We start from the raw sequence: 13,462 nt of genomic DNA, 5'->3' as shown, positions 1-13,462 counted from the left end.
ATCTACTGAAAGCCATGAAGGCATGCAGCACAAAAGGAAGTCATTGAGTCTGTGCCACATCTTCACAAGATAAATCTGAAAGCATTTTCACTGCATTCTTTTCCATTCCCTGCAACTTTCGAATAACTTATTTATTGACTTTCATTTGTAGAAGCTGCAATATTTAGTCTTATACATTCACTACAGTAAAATCAGCAAAGTTATTGTTTTAAATAAATAGATTAAATGGATCAGAATTCCCTCAGTTTGAACAATTTCACTTGCTAATGAGGAACCAAATCAAAGGGGTAGCTGTGGTTATCCACATAGGGCCCAGCTATGTCTGCCCTTTTTGTTGGCCATGTGGGCCAATCCATACTGCAAGCCTACCCAGGCAAGGCTCCTCCACGACATTGATGACTAATTAGGTGATGCCTCATGCACCCATGATGAGCTTGTCAACTTTATTCACTTTGCTGCTAACTTTCACCCTGACCTCAAATTCACTTGGTCTATCTCTGAAAATACTTACCCCTTTCTCGATCTCTCTGTCTCCATCTCAGGAGACAAACTTTCTTCAGGCATTTTCTATAAACCCATCACCCTGTGCCCTGTCAGAATTCTATTCCTTACTCTCAATCACTCTGTCTCCATTGAATCTATATCAAGAATGTTGTTTTCCATTCCAGATCCTTCTGAGATGTCCTTCTTCCAAAAAAATAGGCTTCCCCTTGACCACCATCAAATCAGCCCTTAGCTGCATATCCTCCACCCCAAGACACAACAAGTACAGGATTCCCTTCTCCTCATCTACCACCCCACCAGCCTCCACATCCAATGTGTTTTCATCCATAATTTCTGCACCTGGAATGTGATCCCACCTCCAGATACTGCTTCCGTATAGACCACTTCCTTCATGGCTCCCTCGTCCACTCATCCCTTCTCACTAATCACCCCCTTGGTGCCTACCTCTATGTGACCGCAGTAAATGCTACACCTGTGCCCAGACCTCCTCCCTCCACCACCATTCAGGCCCCCAAAAAGTCCTTCCAAGTGAAAGTGAAGCATGCTTCACTTGTAAATTTGCAAGAGTTATCTACTGTATCTGGTGCTCCCATTGTGGCTTCCTTTAAATCGTAGACGCTGGACACAGAGTTTCATAGAGCACTGCCCAGGACCTCCCAGTGGCCAAGCATTTAAATTCCACACCCTATTTCCACTCCGTCTATCAGGGAACATTTTGAATATCATATACAGGTGCCTAACCTTTTATCCGGAATTCCAAAAAGCAGCAATTTTTTTCGGTAGATCACATCTGCTCATCAAAGATGGATTTGAGCAGCAAGCATAACCCAATACAACTTTAGCTCAACTCTCGTGTATCCGGTCGCATTCTGTTACTTTATAAGCAATTCTGAATTACCTATACTGATGTCTGTCACGTTACGGCACCTTCAGTTGGCCCGGTGGCAGCTCAATGGCTGTCGTCACTACCCATAATCCACCATGCAGCAGAAACCACTGTACCAGCACTAGTGCAGGAGAACTGAGAAAGGGGCCATTCTCCTGACACTGGTACAGTGGGGGACGGGGGAGAGAGAGACAACAGCGAGACTAGGTTGGGCAAGGCAGGGGAGATGACAGCACAACTCGGTCAGGAGAGGGGGAGACGGCAGCGCAAATGGTGAGGGGGAGAGATGGCAGCGTGACTCGGGTGGGGGGTGGAATCAGCAGCTTGACTCAACGGGCTTAAAAGGATGGAAATCAAAATGATTTTGAAATCTGGAAGATTCCGAATGTGTCCAGTCCCAACAATCCCAGATAAAAGGTTAGGTACTGGTAATAAAATCAAGATTATGCTTGTATTATTATGCAGTCAAACTGCTGGTATCTAGAATTCAAGCAGTTGACAACCTCAAGCAACTGACAAAAAATTCGAGCAAAATAAATTCTAAAAATTAAAATAATAGGTAAAAAGAATCTAAGTTTAAAATTATAAAAGTCAATGTTCTCTGAAGAAACAAATAAACCTTTGGTGAAGATGGGAGCAAATATTCATCCAGCAGAGTGCTTTACTTATAGAAGCTGTTTGAATAAAGTTGTCATATGACACCATAGATGATGAGCTGGTTGATGCTGCTCACCGTTGGGGTGACTCTCTTAAAGTGTCTCCTTATCCCTGCTTAGTTAGAATTGCCCCAGTCAGAGGCTTTTTCTGTAAACTTGGTGGCAGGGAAGGGGGGGGGGTCAATTATCTATAATTGGGCAGCTCCATGATGAGGAGGAACCTGCAGATGCAGCGATGGTTAAATGTTTTCAAAGATTGTGACTGAAAATAAAGTAAAATGCTTTGAGGTTTATATATCCATGCAAGTGAAGGTTGTTTTGTGTAAGTACAGTATAGAGTTTTTGTCTTTTCTCTTGTAAACTGTTTATTCTTAATGCAGGTGTATTAGTTAGGGATTGTAAGAATAAGTCTCAAGCAGAAAATACACTTATCCAGCATCTACCAATCCCCTTAGGTGTCAGGTCCATTTAATGTAGCAAAATAATTCAAGAAACTAGCATAATTTCAGCTTGTATATCATGACTCTGTAGATATTTGAAATGAATGATTTATCCATCTACAAAGAAGTGAACAGAAACTTATCTCCGCAGTTAATGGGTCACATTGATGAGAGCACTGATAATGTTGATCCTGAAACAGGATATTTTGTGGGTTTTAATCTTCCAATGCTGATTATCGTTCTCCTCCTGTGTCCTTCACTCCTCTCTCCAACTTAAAAATGCTCATGTCTTCTCATTTTTCTCATTCAGATGAAGAATCCTTGATCATAAAATATTGAGTGTTACTCTCTCTAATGACTACTGCCTGACCAGCATTTCTGTTTCTGTTTTGAATTTCTAGTATCTGCACTTTTTGGCTCCAATTTAAATTCAAGCTATTGTTTGTATTTCATGCAGTACAGTGAGTAGGGCTCTTCCACAAGCAGACTATCTTTAAGCCTGATGGTGCACTCTTTGATGGGAGGAGAAAAGAGAGAGTGCCCAAGGTGTGATGGGTTTTATAGTACGTGGGCTGCCTTTTCTCAAAGGCAGGAGATAACGAGAGAGAACTTTGCTTCATGTTTTGCCTGCGTTCAATACTTACTGCAGTTTCTTCCATTTTTGAGCACAGCAGTTCCCAAGGACGCTTTCAATGGCATTTAGAAGTTGTGAGGGAAAAGGAGGACATGCTGTCGTCTTCCAAGATAATATAAATATTGTTGTGCTTTCTTGAGTGTTGCATCAACATGTTTGCTCCTGGTTAGGTCACTGGACATGTTTATTTTGAAGAACTTGAAGTTATCTACTCTTGATGGGTTACCTCTTTAATTTATCATGAATCTAGTCCACTTAATTTAGCTGCATTTAGGTTCTATTTGTATCTGCACTAAGAAATAAATGTACTTTAGTAAATAAAGTATTTTGCCACCACAGATATTAATAAAAGTACAAAAGTACAAGTATATCAAACCTGTAATATTTATTATTGCACTTTTTATACATAGTCCCCTCATTTCAGAGCTCCATAATGTTTGGGACATAGCAATGGTGTGTCTATCAAAGTAGTCATGTTTAGTACTGTGTTTCATATCCCTTGGATGCAATGACTGCTTGAAGTCTGTGATTCATGGATATCATCAGATGCTGAGTATATTCTCTGGTCTGCCAGTCTACCAGGCCTCGACTGCTTGATTCAGGGGCTTGTCCCCTTACGTTTTCTCTTCAGCATGTGGAAGGTGTGCTCAATTGGATTTAGATTGGGTGACTGACTTGGTCATTCAAAAATGTTCCAGTTTTTAGCTTTGGAAAAACTTTATTGCTTTAGCAGTATGTCTGGGATCATTATCTTGCCGTCCAATGAGTTTGGAGGCATTTGCTCAAACTTGAGCAGCTGTGATGTTTCTTTACACCTCAATTCATTTTGCTACAGCCATCAGCACTTGTATCTTCCATGAAGATATGTCCCAGTATTTGTGGCAGTTGTACATGCCCAGGCCATAACACCCCTACCTCCAGATGACCTGGCACGCTTTAGACAATAGACAATAGGAGCTGGAGTAGGCCATTTGGCCCGTCGGGCCAGCACCGCCATTTTAGATCATGGCTGATCATTACCATCAGTACCCCTTTCCAGCCTTATCCCCATAACCCTTAACTCCGTTACCCACAAGAGTCTTATCTAACTCTCTTTTGAACATAGTCAGCGAATCCGCCTCTACCACCCTCTGTGGCAGAGCATTCCACAGATTCACACTTCTCTGGGTAAAAAAATGCTTTCTCATCTCCGTCCTAAAGGGCCTACCCTGTATTCTTAAACTATGCCCTCTAGTCCTCGGGCAGTTCCTTTACACATCCACACTTTGCTCTGCCATTACTCATACAGGTTAATCTTGGACTCATCTATTCACAAGATCTTTTTCCAGACTTCTGCAGGCTCTTTTAAATACTTCATGGCAAGCTGTAATCTGGCCATCCTCTTTCTGTGGCTAACTCGGGGTTTGTATCTTGCAGTGTTCATGAAATCTTCTACAGACAGTAGTCATTGACACATCCACACCTGCCCCCTGAAGAGTGTTTCTGATCTGCCAGAGAGGTATATGGGGATTTTTCTTCATTATGGTGAGAATTCTTCTGTCATCAGCAGTGGAGATCTTCCTTGCAAGACCAGGCCCTTTCCAATCACTGGGCTCACCAGTTCATAATTGATTTTGGTCATTCTAAGGTTTGGTGATGTCTCTTACTGCTTTATTCATGTTTGACAGCCTCATAATGGCTGCTTTGACTTTCATTTACACAACTCTGGTCCTCATGCTGAAAAATGGCAACTACAGACTCCAAAGGTGATCAAAAGCTTAGAATCAAGCCTTGCTCTCTTATACCTGCACCAATGAAGCAAGTAAACAAACCTGAGTAATCACAAACACCTGTGAAGCCAAATGTCCCAAATATTACGGCGTCCTGAAATGGGGTAACTATGTATAAAAAGTGTTTGAATTTCTACGTGATCAAACCAAAGTGTATACACGACTTTGAATAAAATCTGGAGTGTGTCCTTTAATCACATGAATTGTTTGATTTCAAATTTGAAACTGTGTTCCACAGGGGCAAAAAACAGAAAAAAATGTCTTTGTCCCAAACATTTTGGAGGGCACTGTATCTAATATGGCCATAATGACCCAGGAACTGGCCATGAAATTTCATACATATTTTTCAAATAATGACTTCAATTAATATATCAACTAAACATGGAACAGTAAATGCCAATATGAACAAAATTCTGAACTACATTTATAAATCAGTAGATAATAAGTCAAGGGAATCATATTGAAAAAAAATTATTGTGGGATAATTTGGCTGCATACTGACTACTGTGTCCAGGTTAGATGACCTAAGGAAATTGATAAAAGTGCCTGAAGGTTCATCATTAAACAGGTTTATGAACAAAGACTAAGTGGTTAGTGCAATCCTATTACAGCACAAGCTCATTCTGCTTATTCTTTACTTATTCCTTGAAGAAGGACTCAGGCCTGAAACATCAGCAATATATCTTTGCCTCCTATGGACGCTGAAAACGGCTGAATTCATCCAACATTTTGGTGTTTTTACAGTAATCATACAGCACACAACATAATTTAATTACTACTGATTTCAGTTGGCTTGGAAATCATTTTAATGTTTCTATTTATAGACCAGTCACTCAGAACCTGCTGCAATCGTGTTGCAGCCACCATACTCGTAGTAGTGGTCTGCGCACCCGCGAGCTCAGGATTGATGGGCTGGAGTTCAAGTGCGGTACGGCCATGTACAGAGTTCCCACTAAATAGTAGTAAATGGTTATGTTATGGCTCCTCTCAAGTCACGTCGTGGTCATCACGTTTATCGATATGGTAGTGAGCGTCTCAAGCTTAAGGCTTCCCAGTCAACTTGCAAGTGAGGAATCAGGCACTATGTTGCATCAGTCGCCATGGAGGATGGATTCAGACGAACTGACCCACTCATCCTCGAGGGTAACATTGCTAAGAACTGGTGTATTTTTGAACAAGAGTATGATATATTTATCATGGCGGCGCATAGTGTCAAGCCTTCCCGCACCAGAGAGTACATTTTATTAAATTTAGCACGTCCGGAAGCCATAGAGAGGGAAAGATCATTCCTTTATGCAAGTGAAGTGTGTGAAGGGGAGTTAATTCTCAGACTGACAGAATCAAGAGAAGACCCTGAGTGCTTGAAAAAGAAATTTAGAGAAATGTGCAATCCATAGATGAATATCACTATGGAAAGGCACAAATTTAATACAAGAGATCAAAAGCCTAGCGTATTGATCAATTCATATGTCAGCAATTTAAAAATAAGAGCAAAGACCTGTAACTTTGGAAAGTTCTGCAAGGAACTAATCAGAAAACAGGCTGGTCTGTGGCATTAATAATGACAGTACGAGGAAGATGCTTCTGTGCTACAGAGACTTAACACTAGCGAAGTCCATCTCTACCTGTCTGATTGATGAAATGACTGAGGAGAATAGCAAGAGGTGAGCCTCTCCACAGTAGCCAACCACGAGCATTGTTACAGTCCAGGCAGGATCTGCAAAGAAACAATAGCTGGAAACCAGGAGGAAGAGCCATCCAGACCAAACCACATCATCGCCCATCACAAAGTGAAACAACTGCGGAGGTGACCATGCAGCAAGAAAGGAAATGTGTCCAGTGTGCAGAAAGTGGAACCATTTCAAAAGATGCAAATCAATACTAGGCCCAGACCTTGAAAGACAATTGACCAACTAGAGACTGAACAGGATGAAAGCAACACAGAAGAAACATATTTCATCAGTGGACTGACATTGTAGATGGCAGTGGACTCAATGGAGACACAGTTTAGGGGAAACAGTGAAGCTTTTGTGACCAGAAAGGTCAATGGTAAGGCAGTGGAAATGAAAGTCAACACAGGAGCTAAGTGCAACATCATGTCAGAGAAGGCATTCAGTTGACTAAGGGGAACAGATCAAGCCATGCATCAAGTTGACAAGTCTAACTGCATACAGGGGCAGCAAGATCAAAACTGTTGGCATGGTAAAGCTGTGATGTTCTTTGTTGTCCATGAGTATGTCTGCCTCTGCTTGGACTAAATGCATGTATGGACATGGGACTTGTCTCATTTAGTAGAGACATTCACCATGTATGCCCCTCCAAAGACAATTTGTCACAGAAAAAATTCTCGAATACAGTGATCTCTTCTCAGACAAGGTTGGGAGGCCGCCAGTAATGTATTCCATGAGGCTCGACCCAGAAGTAAAATCTGTGGTTCATCTGGTGCATTGCATACCTGTGGCCATGAAGGACAAAGTAAAGGCCGAGCTGAACAGAATGCAGGAGTTGGGTGAAATTACTCCTGTTTCAGAGCCGTACGAATGGGTGTCCTCCATGGTAGCTGCCAATAAGAAGGAAGGGCAAGGAATACAGGTGTGCATTAACCCGTAGGACTTCAACACAGCCCTGAAGAGACCACACCATTAGATTGCTGCACAAATGTCTGGTGCAACCGTAATCTCAGTCTAGATGCCAAGAACCGTAATCTCAGTCTAGATGCCAAGAACCGTAATCTCAGTCTAGATGCCAAGAACCGTAATCTCAGTCTAGATGCCAAGAACCGTAATCTCAGTCTAGATGCCAAGAACCGTAATCTCAGTCTAGATGCCAAGAACCGTAATCTCAGTCTAGATGCCAAGAACCGTAATCTCAGTCTAGATGCCAAGAACCGTAATCTCAGTCTAGATGCCAAGAACCGTAATCTCAGTCTAGATGCCAAGAACCGTAATCTCAGTCTAGATGCCAAGAACCCCAAGAACCGTAATCTCAGTCTAGATGCCAAGAACTCCTTTTGGCAGACCACGCTCAACCACAAATCGTCATTACTGACCACATATTTCAGTCGGTACAGATTTCTGAAGGTGCCATTTAGAATTAATTCAGCTAGTGAAGTGTTTCAGAGATCCACGGAACAGATTTTTGCTGATGACATACTCATGCCAGTTTAAAGAAAGAGGTCAACCGTGCCAGGAAAGTGAACCTGAGGCTCATCCCCCTCAAGGGCAGGTTCTGGCTGAACCAGGTCAGCTCCATTGGCCACATTTTTACCAGCGAAGACCTGAAGGTGGACCCCTCAAAAACCAGGACGATCAGTGAGATGCTGGTACCAGGGGGACATTGCAAACCTACAGAGGTTTCAGTATGGTTAACTACTTGGGAAAGTTCATCCTGAACTCAAGTGAACTTGCGGCTCCATTGAGGATGTGGAGTGGACTTGGCACAAGCAGCAATAGAATACTTTCGACATTTTAAAGAAGTACATGTCATATCCACCACTTTTGTCATATTATGATGTCCGAAAGCCAGTAATGCTGACCTGTAACAGCTCACAGTATGAGTTTGGTGCAGCATGCTTGCAAGATAAAATGTCAGTGGCCTATATTTCAAGGTCACTCACCAATACAGAGACCAGGTATGCACAAATCAAAAAAAAAAAAAAAAAATTGTTGGCAGTGGTTTTTGCCTGTTCCAAATTTAATGACTTAATCTGTGGTAAGCCAGTGACCATAGAGATTGATCAAAACCCCTGGTCACAATATTGAAGAAGCCCATACATGCAGCACCAGTGAGGTTACAGAGAATGATGCTCAGGCTTCAGAAATATAATATCACCCTGGTATACTAGTGTGGAAAAGAGATGTACCTAGCCAACATTCTGTCTCATGCCCCTAGAGACTCCACTGTCTAACAGGTTGGGGGGGGGGGGGAGGACAATTTTGACATAATAACAGTCACTCACATATCCTCATCTTACCAGGAGGCGCTAAGGAGACACACAGCAGAGGTTGCAACTTTAAAGACCCTTGGCACTTTCATCAAGGTGTTTGGCCGAACAAGCGGCACACCCCTTCTTCCCATTCTGTGACGAGCTGCTCATCGAGGAAGGGATCGTAATGAAAGGCCAGAGAGCTGTGATTCCCATCTCATTGCAGAAGACTTATGTCAACATCCTGCCTCGAGGGCATCCAGGTGCAGAGGCAACAAAACGGAGGGCGATGGACATCGTTTTTATTTTGGCCTGGGATAACCGAGAACATCAACCAAGAGGTACAAGCTTGTTTGGTGTGCAATAGCACTAAGCCACACCAGCAGAAGAAACCATTACAGCTTCATCCGGTTCCAGACTTACCTTGGTCAACTGTGGCAACTGACATTCAAGTGGTGATGTCAGCAATAGCTAGTGTTGGTTGATTCGTATCGGGGGTGGCACAAAATAGACCTGTTACAACAGTCATCACCAAGTTGAAAAGGCACTTCTCAGTACATGGAGCACCACGCACCCTGTTATCAGATAGCAGCAGGCAGTTTACGAGCCCAAAATGTAACGAGTTGGCAGCAGAGTGGGACTTCACTCATATCACCAGCAGCCCAAAATATTCACAGTCGTGTCTTTTGCTTAGAAACATTCCTGCTAAGAACCAAAGAGAGCTGTAAGAAGTGCCAAACGGCTCATGAAAAAGTCCTACAGGGAGAAAACAGACATATTCCTCAATCTGCTTAACCTGAAGAACATCGCTCGTGTTGCCACGCTTGGGTCTCTGGCACAGAGACTGATGTCGAGACGCGCACGACCTTACCTGTGCCAAGAAAGCTACAGGAGATCAATGCCCAGCTGTTGAGCAAAAGACTATCGCAGAAGGAGTGCTACGACAAGGCGAGCAGACCGCTCAAGCCTGTGACAGATGGTCAAGTCATCAGGGTGCAAACTCCACAGGCCAATGACCAGATTGGCATGGTAGAAGAAAGCCACCAAGAGCCAAGGTCATACCTGATCCAATTGGAAGGGAAAGTGTACAGGAAAAACTTCCTGGAAGAGAGCAGTTCCAGTTCAATCCGATCCTGACGAGACTATGTACCAGAACATGGGACTTGAGCCAAAAGATTAGGGTAGTCGCTCAGTAGCCACACTTGAGACAACAGAGAATGAATATTCTTAGGTTGAGGTACCACAGGTCTCTACCTCCACAGAGGGCTATTACAGGACCAAACCCCAAGTATAAAGACTGATCCATGTCAGTTGTGTTTGTTGTGTAATGTTAAGTTGCGATCTGTGTTATGTTGGGGGTTGTTAAAGAATGGGGATGTAGGCCAGTCACTCAACACCTGCTGCATTCGCATTGCAGCCACCCTACTTGTGGTAGCGGTCTGCACATGCACGAGCTCTATATTGGCAGGCTGAGTTCAAAGGAGTCTAGGCACAGTATGGCCACCACATACAGAGCTGCCTGTAAATAGTAATAAATAGTTACTATTATAACCTCTCCTCTTGAGTCGTGCTGTAACTAACACATCAACAAACACTATCTATGAGGATTATTACTTGTTGAAAAGAAACCTGTAACGTTCTTGACAGTATTTTTCAGACAAAGGTATTATCAAAAAAAATTATATTGCAGTTTCTCCCATGACCTACATATTATTAACTGAAAATTTAATCTTTGCCATCAATTAATTCAAACTATTTGTAAGTTATGGTACAGGTAACATTACAGCAAGACTGTTATTAGCACCACTTGAGGTTTTCTTTGGCAGTGGTGGGGGGAGGGGGGGGAGACAATGTGTTAAATGTTACCTGAGAAATGAAGGGGGAGCTTTGATTTGCAAATGGAAATTTTTATTTTTAAGTATTTTTTTCTCAAATTTTTTCTTTAGGTGAGAGAGAAAAGATGCTTGGAACCTAAATAAGGAAATTAAGTTTAAAAAATAGCAATTTAATGGAAATTTTCAATCCCAATCCCAGTGCATAGCACTGCAAAATGGTTTCCTGTGAACATTTCCCTCGTAGCTAATTTTCTCAAACTCAGCCCTTTCAAAGCAAAGGATTATAATTGTAGAATCATCATCGATCCATTGTATTTGAATTTAATTACATTTGATGTAAAACATGGAAAGGGTGAAAAATGCTCAGAAGGATGGATTTATGTTTTCATTTTTTTGTCATATCTAGTTGTCAACTGAATTCTTGATTTGTTTGCAACTTTCCATTCTGCCTGTTCTAATAAAATAAAAGTTCCAGAAAACAAAATTAATTTGGATTTTAAGGCAATCCTAAATATTCTCCAATATCCAATCTTTTGACTGCACTGAATGACTTTTAATCAATTTTCATCATAAATCTTCTTTTGCCTAAAACTAATTAAAAAAAAAAATTTACTAGAAATCAGTTCTCTGAAAAATTCAACTAAAATTTTGTTCAGAGATTTGGGTTAAAGAGAATGTCATTTCTTCATGAATTTATAAAATGATAAAAAAAACAGGAGGCTACCAATGAGCCCTTCATATCCATTGAAGCCCTTTGAAAGAGGTCCATTTGGTTCTACTTATCTGGGTCTTACCCTTTTGCCCACCAAATGTATTCCAGAAAATATAATCCCTTGGGAGGCAATAGAATCCCTTGGTTTTATTGGGGGGCAATGTGTCAGATGTGACCTGAGAAATTATAGAGTAGTTTTATTGACATAGGATAGGTGCAATAATGAGTTCTGCTGGGGCAAAGATAATCTGAAAGCATCCTGCTGTTCAACTGAAGTCCATGTAAGAATGTGTCATTGATGAGCTGAAAGAACCCAAAGGCACACTTTTTCTGTAAAGTCCTGACAATTACTGCCAAAGATATTCCAAAGTTCAAATCTTTAAACTAAATCTGTACTTACTTCTGGAAATATTTACAATCTTTCACTATGTGCTTCCCCTGCACCAATTCAGCTATTAAGCATTTAGTCCGAGGGCAAGACAAAAATATTTTTCTTGCTGCAGAGTGTGGAATGTATCTGGGTGACTTAAAACCTTGACACATTGTGCTTACTATTTGGTAGAATTAGTAACTTTTTCTGTCTTGCTGTCATGAATCATGGAATACTATAATAGGCCATTTATAATTCACATGCTTTTTTATCATTTTAGTTTCATTTTTCAAATGTCTCAAACTTTCAATCATAGAAACGTAGGGAAGTATGAGGAAACTATTTAGCTCAATATACTGTTACTTCTCCTAATCTCAGTTAAGCAATGTGTCAGGGGCACATCCTAGTATTTATTAAATGCCTTTGTGTTTCTGTTTCTACCACCCTTCTCTTTACTTCTAGCCTTCTCCATCTACTGTTTACAGTCAAATGGCTATAATCTGCCATGCAACTCTGGAAATCCTAATAGTTTGGACTCTAGCTCAAAATTTCTTAGTTCCTGCACTCCCTTGAAACTCAGTTTGTTCTATTTCCAGCGCTCCTTGGAAACTTATAGGTTAATCGGAAAATTTATGATATTATTATACTGAGCAACCTCCAAGAAAAAGTGAATTAAAAATGTCGAAGAATTAATTGATACAACATACAAAAATCTGCCAGTCCAGCATTACCAAAGTCCTGAGCATGCATCTTAACAGTTTTACTCTACTTGAAACCAGTGTCTTTTGCTTAGAAACATTCCTGCTAAGAACCAAAGATAACATAATGTATTTAAGAGACATGAACAGAGATGTCTCCATTTGTAAAGGAATAGGCTTGGGTGTTCACCTGCCAGTCCATTTCAATAGGTTGCATGGAAATCAACTAACAAGAAAACTCCAAAATTTATGAAATTGGAGGAGAATGTCTGTTTTATTTTTCCAAAGTTGTTATCAATCAGACATTTTATTCCAGTTTGGGAGGTGGCTTTCTTCATATTTATGAAATGGAATTATGATTCAAAATAAAGAGAGTCTAAATACTTTGATTTTGTTCAAATGAACAATAGCCCTTTCGCTTTGTTAATTTTCAGAGTCCTTCAGATGGTTTCTGGAAGTCTGTTGCCACAGTTGTCCCAAAGGAGCCCAAAGAGATCCGTATTCTGAATCCTTATTTCATCCGGGAAGCAGCTTTCACATTTATTGGCCTTCCAGTTAACAATGGAATGATGGGTCGTGGGGTGAGTAAAACATATGACAAGCTATGAAAGTTTTAGGTTTTTAAATCTACTGTTCTAAAGCTATTTAGTGATATTGTATTTAACAATACTTAACGCATAGTCCAGAAGAATGTGTACATTCAACACAATGCATAGAAGGATCTAGGTCTACATTTCTGTTTGCAGCAATTGTTCTTTACCTTGGTGGGCTTTGTTAAAGTTTATTGTCACATGTACCAAGATGCTGTGGATTGCTAGATTAACTGGGCACTGTAAATTGCCTCTACTGTATGGTGAGTGGCAGATTTGAAGGTGGTGGCAGAAGAGAAATTGGGGAGAATATACAATAGGATTAATGAAGGAATAATAGTTGGGTATGGATTTGATGGGCCAAGGGATCTGATTCTATACTGCAGATGAAGTCTGTGAATCTGCTGAATGATGGGCAACTTTTCCACAAGAAGCTCTAAATT

General features: G+C 41.0%; 1 protein-coding gene across 21 annotated transcripts in view; it reads left to right on the top strand.

Annotated features, from left to right (window-relative positions):
* The window catches only part of st3gal3a (ST3 beta-galactoside alpha-2,3-sialyltransferase 3a), an 847,148-nt gene that overhangs the window by 758,925 nt on the left and 74,761 nt on the right, over positions 1-13,462 (top strand). For all 21 annotated transcript variants that reach the window (XM_069938965.1, XM_069938959.1, XM_069938973.1 and 18 more), the window contains one exon: positions 12,864-13,010. In XM_069938965.1, the coding sequence (XP_069795066.1) occupies positions 12,864-13,010 (147 nt within the window). The remainder of the gene's footprint in view (positions 1-12,863; positions 13,011-13,462) is intronic.

This window comes from Narcine bancroftii, chromosome 5 (genome assembly GCF_036971445.1).
Source record: "Narcine bancroftii isolate sNarBan1 chromosome 5, sNarBan1.hap1, whole genome shotgun sequence".
Classification (NCBI taxonomy): Eukaryota; Metazoa; Chordata; class Chondrichthyes; order Torpediniformes; family Narcinidae; genus Narcine; species Narcine bancroftii.
The sequence above is the reverse complement of the archived record's forward strand: the minus strand, read 5'-3'. Positions and strand labels throughout refer to the sequence as shown.